At 54.2% G+C, this 17,274-nt stretch overlaps 2 protein-coding genes across 2 annotated transcripts in view; both read left to right on the plus strand.

The window, feature by feature from the left end:
* LOC142875561 (annexin A7-like) overlaps window positions 1–17,274 on the plus strand; it is a 163,593-nt gene that overhangs the window by 53,320 nt on the left and 92,999 nt on the right. The gene's annotated exons all lie outside the window — the stretch shown is intronic.
* On the plus strand, window positions 4,402–15,708 carry LOC142875619 (maestro heat-like repeat-containing protein family member 1). The gene is made up of 10 exons (XM_076010363.1): window positions 4,402–4,446; window positions 5,918–6,034; window positions 6,262–6,306; window positions 7,100–7,244; window positions 7,896–7,939; window positions 8,668–8,827; window positions 9,302–9,354; window positions 9,947–10,054; window positions 12,656–12,772; window positions 15,493–15,708. The coding sequence occupies exons 1-10, from the start codon at window positions 4,402–4,404 to the stop codon at window positions 15,706–15,708; spliced, it is 1,050 nt and encodes a 349-aa protein (XP_075866478.1).

Raw genomic sequence — 17,274 nt, forward strand, 5'->3', positions numbered from 1 at the left:
GTCACAAAAAGAGAAAAAGAAACCAAAATAAAGAAACACAAAACTAAACAGCAAATATAATAATGTACTGGGGACTTGGTAACATGGAGAAGTGAAATATATGACAATAGCTCAAAGTATGGTTATAGTGCAAACATAGTAATTCTTACTGTGCATAAGATAGTATACTATCCTTTGAAGGTTGACTGGGACAAGTTAAAGATGTGTGCTCTCAACTCTACCAAGCACTGAAACAATAATGTGTTGTAGCTAATAAGCCAATAAAGAATATAAAGTGGAATTATTAAAAATATTTGATTAATTTTGAAGAAAGACTGAAAGAAAGGAGAAAGGGAACAAAGAATTGAGACTAATCGAGAACAAATAGTAAGATGGTAGACTTTTTTTTAGCGTATTATGGGGGTACAAGTGTTAAGGTTACATATGTTGCCCATGCTCCCTCCCCCCTGGAGTAAGAGCTTCAAGCGTGTCCATCCTCCAAACGTTGCACATCTCACTCATTGTGTTCAACATCTCTAATCATCAGGGAAATGCAAATCAAAACCACAATGAGATATGACTTAACTCCAGTAAGAATGGCCTTTATCAAAAAGTCCCCAAACAACAAATGCTGGCATAGATGAGGAGAGAGAGGAATACTCCTACACTGCTGGTGGGACTGCAAACTAGTTGAACCTTTGTGGAAAGATGGTAGACTCAACCACATAAACCATCACGTTAGAGATCAATGACCTAAACATCCCAATTAAAAGGCAGAGATTGTCAAAAGGATAAAAAAGCAAGACCCATGTGTCTGCTACCCTCAGGAAATGCACTTGAAAGATCAAGCAACAAATAGGTGAAAAGTAAAAGGAGAGAAAAAGATATACTGTGCTAACACTTCTCAACCAAAAGGCTGTATTGGCTATATTCATATCAGAAAAAGTAGATTTCAGAGCAAAACTGTGTTCAGGGCTAAAGACGGTCATCTCATAACCACACAGGGGTCAATTTACCAAGAGCACATAAGAGTTCTAATGATTTTGTACCTAATAGCAGAGCCCCAAAATACATAAGGCAAAAACTTATAGAACATTAAGAAGAAATAGACAAATTCATAATTGCACTCAGAGATTTCAACATGCCTCTTTCAATAACTGATAGAATAGCTATACCACCAGTAGACATATGAAAGATTTAAACAATGCTATAAAACAATTTGACCTGATTGGCCTACACATCAGAAAGGAAGCAGTACAACTGTCTTTATTTTCAGTCAGCATGATCAACTATTAAAATATGAAATACTAGGGAATAAATATGAATATAGGCACATAAAACCTGTATCCTGGAAACTACACAACATTGCTGTGAGACATTAAGAAAGGCCTAAGAAAATGGGAATATTTGAGATTCCAGTACACATCTATTAGAATGAATGGGAACACCGCTTTGGAAAACAGTTTGGCGGTTTGGTGAAACACAAGGGACAGGTCTATATTGACAGAAAACAGAGCCCTGGTGGCCAGGGGTAGCGCAGGAAAGGAGGGATTACACAAAGGAAGGTCCAACTTTTGGGGATGATGGAAATGTTCATTCTTTTAATTGTGGTGACAGTTTTACAGGTGTATACATTTGTCAAAATTCCTCAAATTGTACATTTAGTATGTGCAGTTTATGATATGTCAATTATCCTTCGACAAAGCTGTTTTTTAAAGAAATCAAAGGGCATGTGCTCACATGTGGAATCTGAGAGTGTTTCCTCACACCAGTGGTAAGAATAAGCTACAAAATGGAAGAATCCAGAAGGCAGAAGGGAGCTCTACAGGCTTTTAGAGTTAGTTTTCATAAATTTTAATGTCAGAGAACAATAGAACCGGTTCTTGCTTTGGCCATGGTTATGTCATCCTGTTTCTTTGAAGTCAGCCTACACTTGCAGTGTGGAATTGCCCTGGCAGTTTCTGTGGAAAGATGGGGTTATTTGAAAATCAGTCTAGCTTGCTGGGTGAGGCGAAAGGACAGGTTCTGGCTGCGTTGAGCTGTGGAAGAACTGGCCCCTGAGCCTGCCTTGAAAAGGTCCAGGAGGGCCATGTGCAGTGACTGTGGCTTGGCTCCTCCTTGAAGAGAAGATGTGAGGAAAGAGTATTTCCCCTGAGGCTGTGGAAGGGCCGGGAAGCCTAACCCTGACTGTCCTTCCTCACACAGTGTCTCTGCGGCGTCCTGAAAGCCCTGTACCGCAGCAGACACGGAGGTCGCAAGGTACAATCCTGGGCAGAGGAGCTGGCAGGCATCCTCCTGAAGCAGGTGAGTGCCTCGGCAGTAGAGCCATCCTGGACTCCCCTTTCTCTCTGCTTTGGAGGGGACGGCTTCCCCCGACCAGGGCGCCACTCCACACAGCACAGGTGTCTTTCATGTGGGGATCTCAGCCTTACACAGCTCAGGCTTCCCCGGAACAGTGACATGCCTGGATTGTTTTTTTTTTTTTTTTTTTTTTTTTTTGAGACAGAGTCTCGCTTTGTTGCCCAGGCTAGAGTGAGTGCCGTGGCATCAGCCTAGCTCACAGCAACCTCAAACTCCTGGGCTCAAGCGATCCTCCGGCCTCAGCCTCCCGAGTAGCTGGGACTACAGGCATGTGCCACCATGCCCGGCTAATTTTTTATATATATATCAGTTGGCCAATTAATTTCTTTCTATTTATAGTAGAGACGGGGTCTCGCTCTTGCTCAGGCTGGTTTTGAACTCCTGACCTTGAGCAATCCACCCGCCTCGGCCTCCCAAGAGCTAGGATTACAGGCGTGAGCCACAGCGCCCGGCCTTATGCCTGGATTCTTGACACACAGTGGGATCTTTCCCATGAGGACAGTTGGACACATCTGCATGATTCTTGGGGTGAAGGGCCTTTGTTGGACCCCCTGATCTCTGGGAAAAAGCCAGAAGCTCGAGCCTCTCCATCTGCCTGTGGGAAATGCCTAGACTTCTCTGTTATGTAGTAGGAGGAGGACCATCGGTGTTCAGCAAAAGGGTGATACTTTCCTAGTATTTAATTTTATGGCCACTGTCTGTCTCCCTATGGGGAGGGGACTGTGGATTGCTCGGTTGTATTTTCCTGTTTTCCTTATAGCCAGGCACCGTGTCTTTCTTGGCTTCATGCCTCAGTTTCCTCAGCTATGCCCAGGGTCCCTGGTTTTAGTCTGAAGGCCTTGTTCTCCCTATAGATGAGTGACAAAGAGAGCCAGCCACCAGCTCTTTGTGATGAGACGGAAACATTATCCCTGAGGGCATTTAACCTGCTGAGTAAGTCAACACCTTTCCCTAGCCCCAGGGGTGTGTGTGTGTGTGTGTGTCTGCATGCACTTGTGTATGAGTATGTATGTGTACTCAGGACCGTTTTGCCTCTTCCAAGACTGGAATGGGGCCAAAGTCTTCCTGGGGGCTTCCATCCTTTTAGATAAGAGGCAAAGGAGTTCCTGAGAGCTCTGTGTGAAATGAAATGGATCTGAAAGGGCACAGGCATTGGCCCCCCACTCCTTTGGTTTCCAATCACATAGCCTGGGACTGACTTCCCTTTCTTCTGTGGGGACCTGCAGCTCAGAATAAAGTCAAATAATGTCACTTCAGCACTAATGAGCACAATGTGCTGGCCTAGGGCAGGGAATGAGGGGGCAGGGGAGGGCCAAGGTCTGGCTCAGGGAGAGCGTCTGGCACACGGTGATGCGGACAGACACTGGTTCTCTACCTTCCTCCTTCCTTTCTCCATCCTGATGGCCCCTTATTTATCCAGCCATGGCCTTAGTGGTTTCTGGGAGCATGATTTCCTCCTACTTATTCCCTGCCACACACACTTCTACAAGTCTCTTGTCTTCACACCCTCCTGATAGGCCACTTATGCCTGGACACCACAGTCCATGTTCTGAAGAGGGCAATAACCGCAGAAGAGGAGCCCACAGTGCTGGCAGCACTTGAGGCCTTCAGGGAGGTGATCCATGGAGGTGAGTGGGATGGGGTGGAGGCCCTGGGTTCCAGGACTTGCTATTTCCTAGGAGATTTGTTTCTCTGGGCAACAGTCAAGTCTACTAGTTAAAAGCACTGTTTTAAACTCAAAGTGAACTCACTGGGTTCAAATCTTGGCTTTGCCTCTTACTAGCTGTGCAGCTTTGGGCAAACCCTTTTTGATTCTGTGCCTCTATGACTTCTTCTGAAAAACGGTGATAAAAAAATTACCTCTCTTTAGGGGGTTTTAGTGAGGTTAAATGAACTGACAGTATGTGGTGTGCTTATAAGTGCCCTAGCCATGCAAGTGGTTATGGTAGTTTATCTATGACTATGGTCTGGAAGAATGGGCTCCACCTGCAGTCACCTGCTTATGTTAAACACTGTGTGTGCGGGCGACACAGTGCTGGGCACTGAGGCACACACATGAGGATGAATCCTTTCCCGCTGTCCATGAGCTCGCTGGTGGACAGGAAGGTGAGGCTGTTCATGCAGGGGAATGATGCCAGGCCACGTGCACTAAGTTGCTGAAACAGGTGCATGATGATGCTGGGCAGGAATGCAAGGAGGGATCCCTCAGGGGCTGGGATGGGCTCATGGAGGGGATGGACCAATGGTAGGTTAAAGAGTTGTCACCATGGCTAGGAGAGGGAGCTCACAGTGAAGAAGAGCCTGGATCAAGGTCTACAGGCTGAAACACAGAGGGTGGGAGCACAGCTTGGTTGCACAGGGGCATCTGTGTGGGCAGCCACGGGAGGCTGGCAAGGGTGGAGGCTCCAATACCAGCTTGCTGAGAGGACCGCTTCAGGGCACATTTCCATCTAGGCTGGTTGATCTCAGTGCAGTTGGCAGGCAGAGGGGTGGCAGAGACAGACACCATGAAGATGCCACCTGGCCTCTGAAGGCCGAGACTGTACCTGGAAGTCCTCCCACCTGTGTGTCTTATGTCACCTGAAGCAGCAGAGGAGGGGGAGGAAGCTGACCTTTGGCTGCATGCCTGTGTTTTCTCTAGCACCACAAGCGGAAACGCTGAAGAGGGAGGTGCTGGCTTCGGTTACTTCAGTGATACAGAAGGATCGAAGACCAGTGAGCTGAAGGGCTGCGTGTTTGTGCTGGGAGGGCCATTGCCTCTGAGACCTTGTGGTCTTGTTCACGGAGGGGGGGCAGTAAAGGAGGAGGAAGGGAGGGTGGGCTGTCCAAGCCTGTCCTAGCCTCAGGACTTTCCCTCGGGATACATTGGAGTTTTCAAAGCCCAGGAAGAGTTTGAGTGCAGAAAGGAGTTTCCCACCTGCCTCCTTCGGAGCCTTTGCTCTGGGCAGCACTGTGGTGTCCTCAGGGGAGCCATGGAGCTCCAGAACACTCCTCAGTGCCTGGATGCACAGTTTGCTGAGGGAGAAGAGCCTCAGGTGTCATGTGTGGGGTGGGGCTGAGCAGCTGTACTTCGAACAAGCTCCACAGCCAGGGTCGCAGACAGTAGGGACTCCCAGCTCTGACTGTGTGGGACAAAGCATAGGGACAGCAAGAAGATGGTACTGTGACTGTGAGCACCAAATGTAGGACAGTGGCATCATCTTGAAAGACAGGGGCCCAAGTCCCGTTCCTGGACTCAGATTCCCTCTATGTAGACACCTAGGACACCATGTAGACACCATGTGGGGCACATGGTGTGGACAAGCCCTGAGCTCAGAGTCCTCCAGGAGGACGGTGGCAGGGATGTCAGTGAGAACTTCAGGGAGCGTTGGAAGTGTTCAGGTTCAGTGACTGTGCTCTGTCATGGCCACAGAGTCCACTGAAGAGTCCCAGTCGACTTGGACTCGGGAGACCTGAGTTCCTTGAAGTCCTCCATAACGTGCTGAGGTGCTCTGTGTCCTCACTTGGAACCCAAGGGGTCAGATGGTGTCCCTGAGGTCTGTTGTTGTGTTGCATGTGATGCTCTCTGACCCTGCAGGTACGCATGGCCCTCGTGAGGTTCCTGGAGGCGCTGGGGCAGCGTGACTACCTGAGCCTTCCCGAGGGCAGGGTAGTCATAGATTACCTCCTGAAGCTCAGCCAGTGGGACTCCTCGGTGAGCAGGGCCAGCCCTGAGGGTGCCTGAGGCAGCAGAATGGCTGAGGGGAGGGGAGAGAGAAAGGGCAGGGTGCGGAGCAGAGCAGGGACAGGCGGCTGGGCCGGCAGGACTGGGGTCTGGGGACTTTGCCCTTCCCAAACCTGGTCAGTGGCCCCGGGAAACCTTGTCCCATGCAGGTCAGCGGGCATTGCTTCCAGATTTTAGTTCTTTTTTTCTTCCTCCAGGATGAAGCGGACATTGGACTCATGTCTTTGAAAGTCCTGCAGACGGTACAAATAGCTGGGGTCACACAGGCCTCTGCATTCCTCCTCTCCTGGCTCCCAGCCCACTCCTCTGTCCCCCAGACTGCCTTCTTCTCCCTGCCCTCCATCTCCCCCTTGTCCTCTCTCTTCCACTCCTGTCCACTTCCGTCTCTTCCCGCTCCAGGGCCTGGGCCTCCTCAAGAAGGGGTTCAGGGGAGTACATGATTGTCGCTGGGTGGTGAGTCTGGAGTTGGAGTCCCTCTGCCAGCGTCTGGCTGTGACTTCTTGAGCAAATTGCTCTATGGGCTGACTTTCCCCTTATGTACGAAAGGGGGATATGGTATGCCCTGTCTGCTCACAGCAGCCTCCAAGTGTCCCTGGGGGCCCTGGGAGCTGCTGTGCTATGGAGGGGGCAAGAGGCCAGGGAGGGCCCTGCTGGGAGGTCCTGTCCTCCCTGCAGGCAGCCACTTTCCCTCCCATGAAGCCCTGAGTCCTGACATCTCGTGTTTCTTCTGCCTATGGAATGTTCCCCAGTGAAGGCAATGACAAAGTCATACCATTCAAAATTTCAAGAAAGCCCTCTGTCTGATCAAGTCCTTCCTGGTGTTATTTTAATAAGGACCATGGTGACATTTTACCAAGATGGGGTGAGAGGAGAGAGAGGCAGGGTCAGAGACAGACAGCATAGGCCAGTCTGGGGAAGAGGCGGCTGCAGGCCTCATAGGTTCCTGCAAGACAAGAACCCAAGGTCATGGGGTTGGAGGTCACGTGGTGGTATGAGTCAGGGCTGGCACTGACCTTCTGGCACATCCCCTCCCAGGTGTCCTTGCCCGTTCTTATCAGCATGCTATGTGAGCCCGGCAACATCTCAGCTTTCGTGGTCTTGAGTGACACAGCCACAGAGGTGGCTCTGAGGGAACAAGCGCTGGGGCAGCCCCCCTACCTCAGCAGCTTCTATGTCAGGAGTAAGTACAGGGAGGGGAGACCACGGTGGGGGGTTGGTCGACCACAGGCACTGGGGCTGCCCCAGGCATGGGAGGGGTAGGCCCAGGTGAATCCTGTGAGCATGAGGGTTTGGGTCTGTGCTGTGCTAAGGCTGGGAACCCCACTCCTCAGTCCTGTTTGCAAAGGGTTAGGGCCACAGCCCGAGCCCATTGGCCCTCAGCAGGGGAGGAAAGGAGCCTTCTTTGCAAGATAGCTGCCCCCCACAGGCCCTCTGGCCTTCCCATCTCATTTTGCAACCCTGGAGGCCAGGAGTGGTAATGATCATGTGCCGCAGTGGGTGTACACAGCATCCCCACCTTGGTGCCTCCGGTGCCCCACCTCTGGCCTCACTCTACACTCCCCACCCCTCACCTTTCATCCCAGTGGAGTAAGGGATGGGGTGAGGGTGTCCGCTCCACACTGAGTGGGTGATGGTTTATTCTGTCAGCTGGAATTGCAGTGTTTGTGCTTCAGGCTGAGTGGCAATGTCCGGGTCTCAAGGCTCACCTTCTCCACGGTGCCTGTGCCCCTCCCCTGCCCTGCAGAGGGTGGGCTGCTGGCTGGGAATGGAGGTGGGACCCCTGGAGCTTACATTGACGCTGTCCTCTTCCTTCATCACCTCTTTGATGTAGCGCCTGAGTTCGTCTCCCCACAGCACCTGCTGAGCCATCTGGTGGTAAGTGATGCCAGGATGGACATCTCCCGCTGTCTACCTGTCTACCGGATTGTTCCACAGTAGCTGCATCCTGCGCTGTCCCAGCCATTGCCCTGGGGATAGAATAAGGAGCTGGGGCCAGGGATCCTGGAGGCCCTGGGCAGGGGCAGCCCAGGCTACAGGGCTTGGAGGGGGCACTGGGCACAGGTGCTGGGGCCCGCGGAACCTGAGAGATGGCAGATGGGGAAAGCCCAGCCATCTCCGTTGCGTCCTCCTTGTGAGCTTCTGTCTGTGAACTTGGGCCAATCCCCGTGCCTTTCCAGAGCTCATTTTCTCAGCAAGTACATTTTTAGTTTCTCTACTGGCCCTGCACTGTGCTAGACATTATGAACCCATGGACAGACAAGGGACAGATGGCCCTTGTACTTGCCCTTGAGCTATTCACAGTGTGAGTGAGAGCGGTGACCCTGGGGATGACCTCGCCATCCAGAGTGAGGAGTGACCGTGCACTAACAGAGGAGCCTATCGGGGAAGGGACTCAGCAGAGCAGTTGCTGTCTGGCCCCCACCCATGGTCGGCGGCAGTATCGCAGAGCAGGGACAGCTGAGGGCATGCAGGGAACACGGGCGCAGGTGGAGAAGAACAGGAGTGCTGAGCTTGGGCTCTGCCGTCCCGTGGGTTTGTTCTCATGCTCTTCCTTCCCTCCCCTTCATCCTTCTGCGTCTCCTGGGGCTTCTCTCGCCTGCCAGCTGTATGCTGTGAAGCCCTATCGCGAGAACACATTTGGAGTCAGCTCCCTGAGGCTCCTCCAAGCCCTGGGTCCCATCACCGCCCTGCGCCTTGTCGCCAGCGCAGACGTGGACCAGCTGTGGAGCACGGAGATCCCCCAGATGTTGCAGATGCTGTATGGTGAGGGACAGTGGGAGCTGGAGGAAGGGAGCTGGGCAGTGGGCTCACTCTCGAAAGGCGGGAGTCCTCAGGCATAGGGCGAGACTCCCTGGGGCGGGAGCACTGGGACCAGCCCCTCTGCCCTGGGTGCTGTCTGGATGGGTGTGCGCACGGGAAGGCCAGAGCTCTGTGGCTCCAGAGTTCCCAGACCAACTGCTGCCCCTTCCAGTGCTGGAGGACCAGGGGAGGCTGGGCCTTGGGACCAGAAAGACCCAGATTCGAATCCTTCTTGGACATTAACCAGCTGTGTGTTTGACTTGTGATTGTTGCTCTCACCTTGGGGCCTCTGAGAAGTGGGACAGCAGTTCTGGTGTAGAATTGTGGTGAGAAGGAGCCGAGAGGCTGGGCTTGTGGCCCCCAGTTTAGTGTTCCAGCATGGGCTCTCTTCTTGCTGGGCCCTTGGTTTGGTAGCAGCCATGCTCTCTCCTGTCACAGAACACACAGAGAAGAGCCTGGATCAGGAGGAGTGGGAGGACAGGCTGCTCCAGGTGAGCCCTCCCTGAGACCCCTCACTCCCCCAGTGTGGCTTCCTCCTCAGGGCCCTTAGTGAGGAGAGTCCCTGGGACCCCACCATCAAGGGACCTCCCTTAGCACAGGAACCTCGCTCTGGCACCTGTGCTCCTGGTGCCTTCAGCAGAGTCTCAGACTCTGCTCTCAGCCCCAACCTCCCTCTTCGCTCTCAAGGCCCCTCCTTCCATGGAGAGGGAAGGGAGGAGCCCTGGTGGGGTGTCCTTGGGCAAGCGGTTTCACCTTTCTAGACCTCAGCTACTCCGTCTGTCATATGGGAATGTTCAGTCCTATCACCAGAAGCAAACAGGATAATATGGGAGAGGGGCTTGTCAACTGGAAAGGGGCCTGCCTCCACGTGCGGGTGGCATTACCTTCCTTGTCACTGTATTGTCATTCTCTGTCCTGACCACACCTTTGCCCCTGGTTTTTCAGCTCTTCCCGTTTCTAGAACTCTTTCTCCCTCTTTCCAGATAGCACCCCCTGTTGCTAGATTCTTTCTTCCCCCACTTCCAGGTGCAGAAAGCCCTTCCACAGTTCTGAGTGGGCCTCTTCTCTCTTCCTCTTCCTCAGTTTTATAGCAGGTCACTGGAGGCCATCAGTGATGACAGCTGGCTGGAGCAACAGACTGTGACCACCCTGGAAAGGATAGAAAATGGCAGTGACGAGGAGGAACAGAAGGTGCGTCTGTGTGTGTGGCTGGGGAGGGGAGGGCCGTGCTTGGGTGGAGCGGGTGGTGGAGGCGCCTGGCCCGAAGGGCTGTGGACGTGCTCATGAGGACAGGCTGTGGAGGAAGAGCACAGCGGAGTCCCCGGGCCCCTAGGCACTAAGGGACAGGAGGTCAGGGAGCTGGTGTGTCACCAGGAACATGAGTAAGCTCGAGCGTGTGACATGTGCATGGTGTTTAGGCTTCTTCAAGCACGGTGCCATCTGTCGTCTTCTCTGGCCCCCAGCTGGTGTGGAGCAGAGTGCAGCTGGCGCTTGCGTGACGTGTTAAGGTTATTGCCCCTCAACTCAGATGCGGAAGTTAATCCCTTAATGTTTGAGAGCATCCCATGGATTAGGGATCGTGCTTGGTGTTGGGGGTCCAGGGCTGAGTAAGAAGCTGGGGAACCTCCCTCTGAGAGCTCGAGGTCTGTGTTGGGGAAGGCCTGGGTCCCGTCCCCAGCTCTTCCAAGCGCTCCGGCGGCAAATGTCCTAAGATCTGGGAGGTCTCAGCTGCCTCCCTTGGGAAGAGGCAGAAATAACTGTTCATCTCAGGAGAGTTGACCAGGATGAAACCGGAGGATCCCTGTGCAGGTGCCTTGTAAAGTCCAAAGGCTAAACGACCCTGTCACTGTCACTATCCTCGTGTCCACAGTGAACAGACAGAATCCGGGGGAACTTAGAGTCTGAAGCAAATGCTTGGTGGGACCGGCACTCGGATGCAGGTTTCAGTTCCTAATCTTGTTTTCCTGTCACTGAGCAACACTTCATCTGGGCTTAGGAAGGGTCTCTAGGAAAGAGTCCTCATTTGTAGGACTGGCTGGTTGCTCTCCTGTTGTTGACAAGGATTTATGAATACCTGGTGTATGCAGGCCTTTGTGGAGGGTATGATTAGAAATGCAAAGTAAAGCAAGCAGGATTCCCCATCTAAAAATTCAGCAATTTGAAACATGCACGGAGTGCCCACGGCACAACAGGCACTGTGCTGGGCTCTGGGTAGCGTATGGAAGACCCAGACCCTGCCTTCAGAAGTCCCTCGTCAGCCTGAGTGCATAGCTGAGTAAATGGCCACAGGGAACTGCTCCTGGGCCTCTGTGTGGCACTGGACAGAGAAGTTTCCTAGAGTAGCTCACCCGTTTACTGAGGACAGTCCTGGCTTTGCACCAAAAGTCTAGCGTTCTGTGCAGCCCCTCAGCACTGGGCAACGTGGGTAGATTGGCCCCCTGCAGAGGAGTGTATCTGTCTGGGAAGATGAACAGGAATTCGCCAGCCCAGCAGAGAAGTAGGAGCTTCAGGTCAGGCTTTGTGGAGGCAGAGCCTGAGGTGGAGATTCCTGTGCAGTGAGGTCTCTGGGGAGCAGCCTCAGAAAGCTGGAGCAGAGGGAAGGAAGCAGGGGAGGAGAGGGCAGAAGCTGAGCGAGGGTGTCTGCTGCCGTGGGAGCTCTGCAGGGAAGTCGCACTGCAGCCTCTCCTGCCTGGAGCCCAGGGAGGGGGTGTTTGTGCCTACCCTCTCGCCCCCACCCCTGAGCCACTGACTTCTGTGGCTGTTCTGGAGCAAGGCGCGGAGAGGGGGGACTCAACTCCCAGGCAGTTCCGGGCAAGGAGGCCGCCATGGACGTGGGGCAGCGCTCTTGGGAAGGCTGCAGCCACCAGAGAGAAGGACCCTCGGGTCTGCAGGGGCACCAGCAGCCTCTCCCAGAGAGGGGAGAGGCGCTCGTGGGCAGCGGCCTTAGGGGCTGAGCTGAGCGCAGGTGAGACGTCATTGAACCACTGGCACGTCCTGTGAGCGCTGTGTCAGACGCTGCCTTGGGCACTGGTGAAGGGCGAGGCACACGGTGCTCCTGAGAAGCGCTTCTGAGCTCCTTTCCGGTCAGAGATGTGGGGTGGAGAGCCAGGAGCTGACATGACAGATGCAGAAGGGAGATGTCAGTGGCTGTGGCGAGGTCTGAAGGAAAGCGCCTTGCGGTTGCTGGAGAGGAGCCGGGAGCCCAGGGGAGGCTCCTAAGGCAGTGTCTGAGCTGTGAGAGGGACATGGCCCTTTGCAGGCCCAGGGACGGGAGAAGCAGGTGGAGAAAACAGGAAACGCCAAGGCCCTGGGGGGCGAGCAGGCACAGCACACACCTCTCAGCAGTGCAGGGTAGACAGGGCACGAAGGCGAAGGCCCGTCAGCAGGGACAGGGTCATGACACTCAGAGGAGGGAGAGAGAGAGGAGGGAGATGCCCTTATTTGATGATGCGGTGGTGACTTCCACGTTATGCGAATGTGAGGCGCTGTTTCCATTTCTGGCTGGACCTGGGCAGAGTGTGGACAAGGGAAGGTTCCTGATGGCACGAGGCCCCTCCCCTGAGAGGCTGAGGAGTTAGAAATGCAGTCTTCTCCTCCCTCTAGCTTGAAACCCTGCCCTGTCACATTGTGACTTATTCAGAGATCCTGTGGAGACCGGGGGAGGGAGGTGGCTGGCATGGAGGACAGGATGCTGGGAGAGTGAGGGCTGAAGGGTGTGGAATCTTAGGGCCCCCCCCAGCTGCCCTGGCCTCATTCCTCACTATCCCTGAACTCCCCCTCCCACCACCCTAGGCCTTCCTCTACAAATTCTTTGCCTTCACCCTGCGGACCTCAAGCAGTCCGGACCTGGTGCGGAGGATGCTCTCTGCAGTGCTGAACGCCTCCCACGAGGAGCCGCAGCAGAGGGAGGTGAGGTGGAGGTCCCTGGCAAAGAGGGTTGCTCAGTGTTGTAGAGGGAGGATGGCCTAGTGGCCAGAGCGGGACCTGGCAAGGCAGACCGCCTGGGTTGGAATCTCAGCTCTGTCACTTACTCGCTGTGCACCCTGGGGGCTGTTCCTGTGTCTGTGTGTGCCTCTGTTTCCTCCACTGCCAAATGAGGCTTCGGGACCTTCCTCATAGAATATTTTCTAAAATGCCTTTATTTCACTGTTAGAGGAAAGTTACAAAACACGAAAACAAGCAACAGCACAAGGAACTTCTGTAACCCTTCCCCAGTTTCCTGAAATCTTTACATTTTCCCATGAGTGCACCCTCTTTCTCTCTCTCCATGTATATGCACGTTATTATTTTCCTTTGTGACTCATTCCCAGAAGTTGCAGCCATGCATGATTTACCTCGAGTGTGTCCGTGAGTGTTACCTAAAAATGAAGGTATTCTCTCATGTAATGTGAGGACAGTGACCAAAATGAGGACCTTAACATTACTACAGTGCGATGATCTAACTTATAGAGCCGATTCAAAAATTCCCAATTGTCCAAGCAGTGTTCTTTAGGGCAAATGGAAAAATGACTTTTCTGGTGCAGGATCTAATTTACAAGTAGGTAGTGCATTTAGTTGTCCTACCTCTTTAATCTTTTCAAACCTGGAACAGTTCCTCTGTCTTCATCTTTTACGATCTTGCCATTTTCAGGTATAAACCATTTATTTTGTAGAAACTGCCTGCTTTCTGGTCTGTCTCCTGGTTCCTCTTGATGAGATGTGTGTTTTGTGGGAGAAACCACAGAAGATCTGCGTGTCCTAGGGCAATTTTGAGGATGAAAGGTGTAAGGGGACTTATAAAAATGCCTGGCATAGCCCTTACTCTGTGTTGGCTGCAGGTGGAGTTGACAGCAACACCCTCTGACCTCTTATCTGCAGGGCCCCCAGAGCACCCTCCCTCACCACACGCTATGGTCAGCTTGTCCTGAGCCCAGGTAGCAGACAGTGTCACTTGGGAGACAAGACATGGACAGGACAAAACTGCTCACTACACAGGAGGGTCTCACAGAAGGTTCCAGGGGGTCCCTGAGAGACAGAGCTTCATGGGCTGGTCCAGGCTCGTGGAGGAGAACGGGGGACACAGGTCTTCCTTTGTGACAGTGACATTCTGAGCCAAGACAGAGTAGCAAGAAAGTTTGGGGTGTTCCTAGGGAGCAGTGCATGGTCTGCTTGGACTGGAATGCAGAGTTCTGTGACAGGGAAGTCACAGTGAACCCTCTGCCAGCACTTGGGGCAGACTGCATGCAGGTATGAGGATAAAGGCAGGAGGTGTCCAGATGTGTCCAGGTTTCTGGCATGTTCTGTGGGGAGGACAATGGTATCTCTCCGAGTCAGGAAATCTAGGAGAAAAGGGGCAGGAGCATGATGCCTTCAGTTTTGGACAGGAGGGGTTGGGGTGCCCTGGGACAGCCAGGGGGAGAGATCCATCGCCATGTGGGGCTCAGATGGAGGTGGATGTCTAGACTTGGGAACCATTATATTTTCAGTGTCTGTGACATCGGGATGAAAAGATCTCCCCAGAGCTTTAGCGAGAGGATCAGTGAGATAACACGTGCGAGGGTGGCACAAAGCCAGCGCTCACCTGGCAAGTTATTATGATGGTGACAACCAGGCTTCGTGGAAGCCCTCAGCTAAGCAGGGCATGAGAAGATGGACAGAATAGAACCCCGTGTGATGCTCCACTGGTCCTTGCTTCCTAACCTGGCAAAACCTTCCCTTTATCTACGTGGGGGCCAAACGATTCTGAGTCCCACGAGCACCTCTCTTCATCCTGATGACCTGTGTCCTGGGCCGCTATTGCTGTGCCCATTGTCCCCACACTGCCCCCTCCTGCTGCAGAGTCTTCATGGTGCCACCTCCCATGGGAAGAAGACACCATCTGGTGGCAAACACCAGGTGCCGCACCTATGCCATGGGCGTCCTTTAGCTGGGTGCTCAGCTCCCCTGTGCAGGGAGCTCCAGGCACACTTGGCTGACAAACACTCAGGCAAAGCCCCTGCCAGGATGTGGCCGGGCTTGAGTTAAAGGCTGATCCTGTCAGGGCCTGCCCATCCCCAGGCTGCCTCTCGCTAGGTTGTGGATTACCACATCTGCCCTTGGAGCCCCAGCTTTCAGTCCCGTCAGCCACTGATGTGTCCTGTCCCTGCATCTCACAGGACGCACCCAGGACTCCCGTTGTTCTCTCCCCCACCCATGACAGGCCCCCTGTTCTCCCTGACCCTGGGATCAGAGCCCCTGCTGTGCCCTGTCCTCCCAGACCAGAAACACTGGCACCGTCTGGAGTCTTCCGTTTGCCATCTCCCCTCCTCTCTCTGAGGCCCCCTGCCCTGCGGAAACACTCCCCGGGTTTGCACTTCTCTTCCGTTCCCCCTCAGCCGTCCCCTGAGTTCCTGGTGGGAATCAGTGCTCTCCCTTCTGCAGTGCAGGGCTCTCACCTGCAAGGTTCCCACGTCTGTCACTCTGACTTTCAATGTCTGGATTCCCTTGCTTTGAAAATCTCCTCTTGTACAGATGTTGGCTTCTCCATCTGGATTTTACACAGTTCAAGCCCCGGAGCCAAAATCCCCTGCGTGTGTTTTCTTGCCTTTTCCTCCCCCCTCTGAATCCCTGGTTCTGGAAGCATAGCAGGGGCGGGGCTGTCCTTGTTACAGGGCATCGCCGTGGCACTCGCTATCGTGTCCCTGAGACACCTGAGGGTAGCTCTGGACCAGCTGGAAGTGTACGGCGCGAACCTCACCGACAAGGACAGATCGTGTGTCCTGACACTGACCAAGGTGACGGCATTGGCAGGAGTGCTGCCAGCCTCCCGCACATGGCCTTCCAAGGCCTCCCCTCGCCAGAGCCTCTGCCCTTCTCCAGGCCTTTGACTCCCCCAGAAAGCCTCCTGTCTCCCTCTGATTCTCTCCTGCGCCCGCCCTGTCCCGGGCTCCCCCGTGCCCGGGATTCAGGCCCTGTCATTAGCAGCTCCCTGCCCAACAGTCATTCCTGTTCCCCAGCCCTTCCTCCCTTCTGGGTCCCCTGGGCAATCCTCTTCCCTCCGAGCCTCCATGTCCCCATCAGGTGAGGAGGATGAGGAAGGAGAAGGCAAGTCCCCCTTCCCCCCACAGGAACATCAGCACAGGGAGTGGGGGCTGGTCTGTAGCACCATCTACCTAAGCTACAGGAAGATAATCTCAGTGACTGAAGATGCCCTCTCACTACCTCTCGATTCCATTCTGGCCTTGGCCGTGGAACACTACGGCCACTGCATCGTGGAAAAGGTACTTCCTGCTAACTCTGCTTCGCCCACACCCCAGCCCTGCTGTCCCTCTTTCCTCCATGGGAAAGAGGCCCGGCCTGGGATGGAGCTCGGGGGCAGGGCTCTTGCCGACACTGCCACTCCCACCCCTCTGTCCTCTGTGCCTTGATCCTGCCACTCTGATCCTCTGACTGGCCTGAGGGGACACAGTAATTGGAGGTCTGTTGAAAGTGTCTCCTTACCCCTGGGTGCTCTGTGCCCTGGCTTTGTGCTTCTAGGGAGGGAGGAGCAACACCCAAGTCTCCCAACTCGTCATTAGGGAGTAGCATTCAGGGGACACAGAAGGCGCTCCACGCACCTTTCCTGCCTCTGCTGCTTGTCCAGAGCATGTCATGTGTCCCTAGGGCACGGGCAGCCACCGTTCCGACTCCCTGTCTACCTGCCACCCAGCTGGCCATGCTCAGGGTGGAATGTCCTCAGGGGGGAGATGCTGTCTTGAGAGACAAGGAGGCTATTCCCACCCTAGTGTCAGAGCTCCATGGAGGGGAGCTCCCAAGGGTGCCAAGGAGAGGGGTGGCCCATTCCCCCCAGAGCTGCCACAGGCTGTCCCTGTTTCTTACCTGCATTCAGAGGGCAGATGCAGGGCCTCAGGCTAGGGTAGCCCCTGCTGGGCTTTGCTCCTCATCCCCCGATTGCGTGTGGGTGGATGCCCCTGGCCCCAGGGTCATTCTGGCCCTTGGAGGACTCTGAGCACACCGGTTGGTTCAGGATACGACTCTGACTCTGGCCTACCTGGACGCCCTGACGCAGATGACCAGCTTCCTGGGCGAGCGGCCCATGCCCTTGCCATGCGAGGTTCCCCACAAACTAGACCTTGTAGCCTCCATGGTGGTAAGTGCCTCTCAGGAGGAAGGGGGAGAGCAGAGGGCAGGGAGGGTGGTCTTCGTGGAAACCCTCAACAGGGTCCTGAGCTCGGCCTGGAGGAGAGAAGCCCAGATTTTCCAGTTTCCTCTTCCTGCCGTAGTTCTCCCTGTCCTGTCCTCAAGGTAGGGGTGAGTACTGTGGGGCAGGGATGCGTGGGAGTGGGTGGAGCTTCTGTCCTTCTCAGCCTGCTCATTGGAAGGCCCTGAAGGTTTCAGGTCTCACCTTCTTGTGAGCAGGGCATGGGGTGGGAGCAGGTGGTAGGAAGGCAAGA

Source organism: Microcebus murinus, chromosome 14, assembly GCF_040939455.1.
Source record: "Microcebus murinus isolate Inina chromosome 14, M.murinus_Inina_mat1.0, whole genome shotgun sequence".
Classification (NCBI taxonomy): Eukaryota; Metazoa; Chordata; class Mammalia; order Primates; family Cheirogaleidae; genus Microcebus; species Microcebus murinus.

Coding starts and splice junctions, on each gene's coding strand:
- LOC142875619 (XM_076010363.1), top strand. CDS start 4,402: ATGAATCCTTTCCCGCTGTCCATGAGCTCGCTGGTGGACAGGAAG. Junction 4,447..5,917: donor GCTCGCTGGTGGACAGGAAG/GTGAGGCTGTTC, acceptor CTGACCCTGCAG/GTACGCATGGCCCTCGTGAG. Junction 12,773..15,492: donor AGGAGCCGCAGCAGAGGGAG/GTGAGGTGGAGG, acceptor TCCTTGTTACAG/GGCATCGCCGTGGCACTCGC.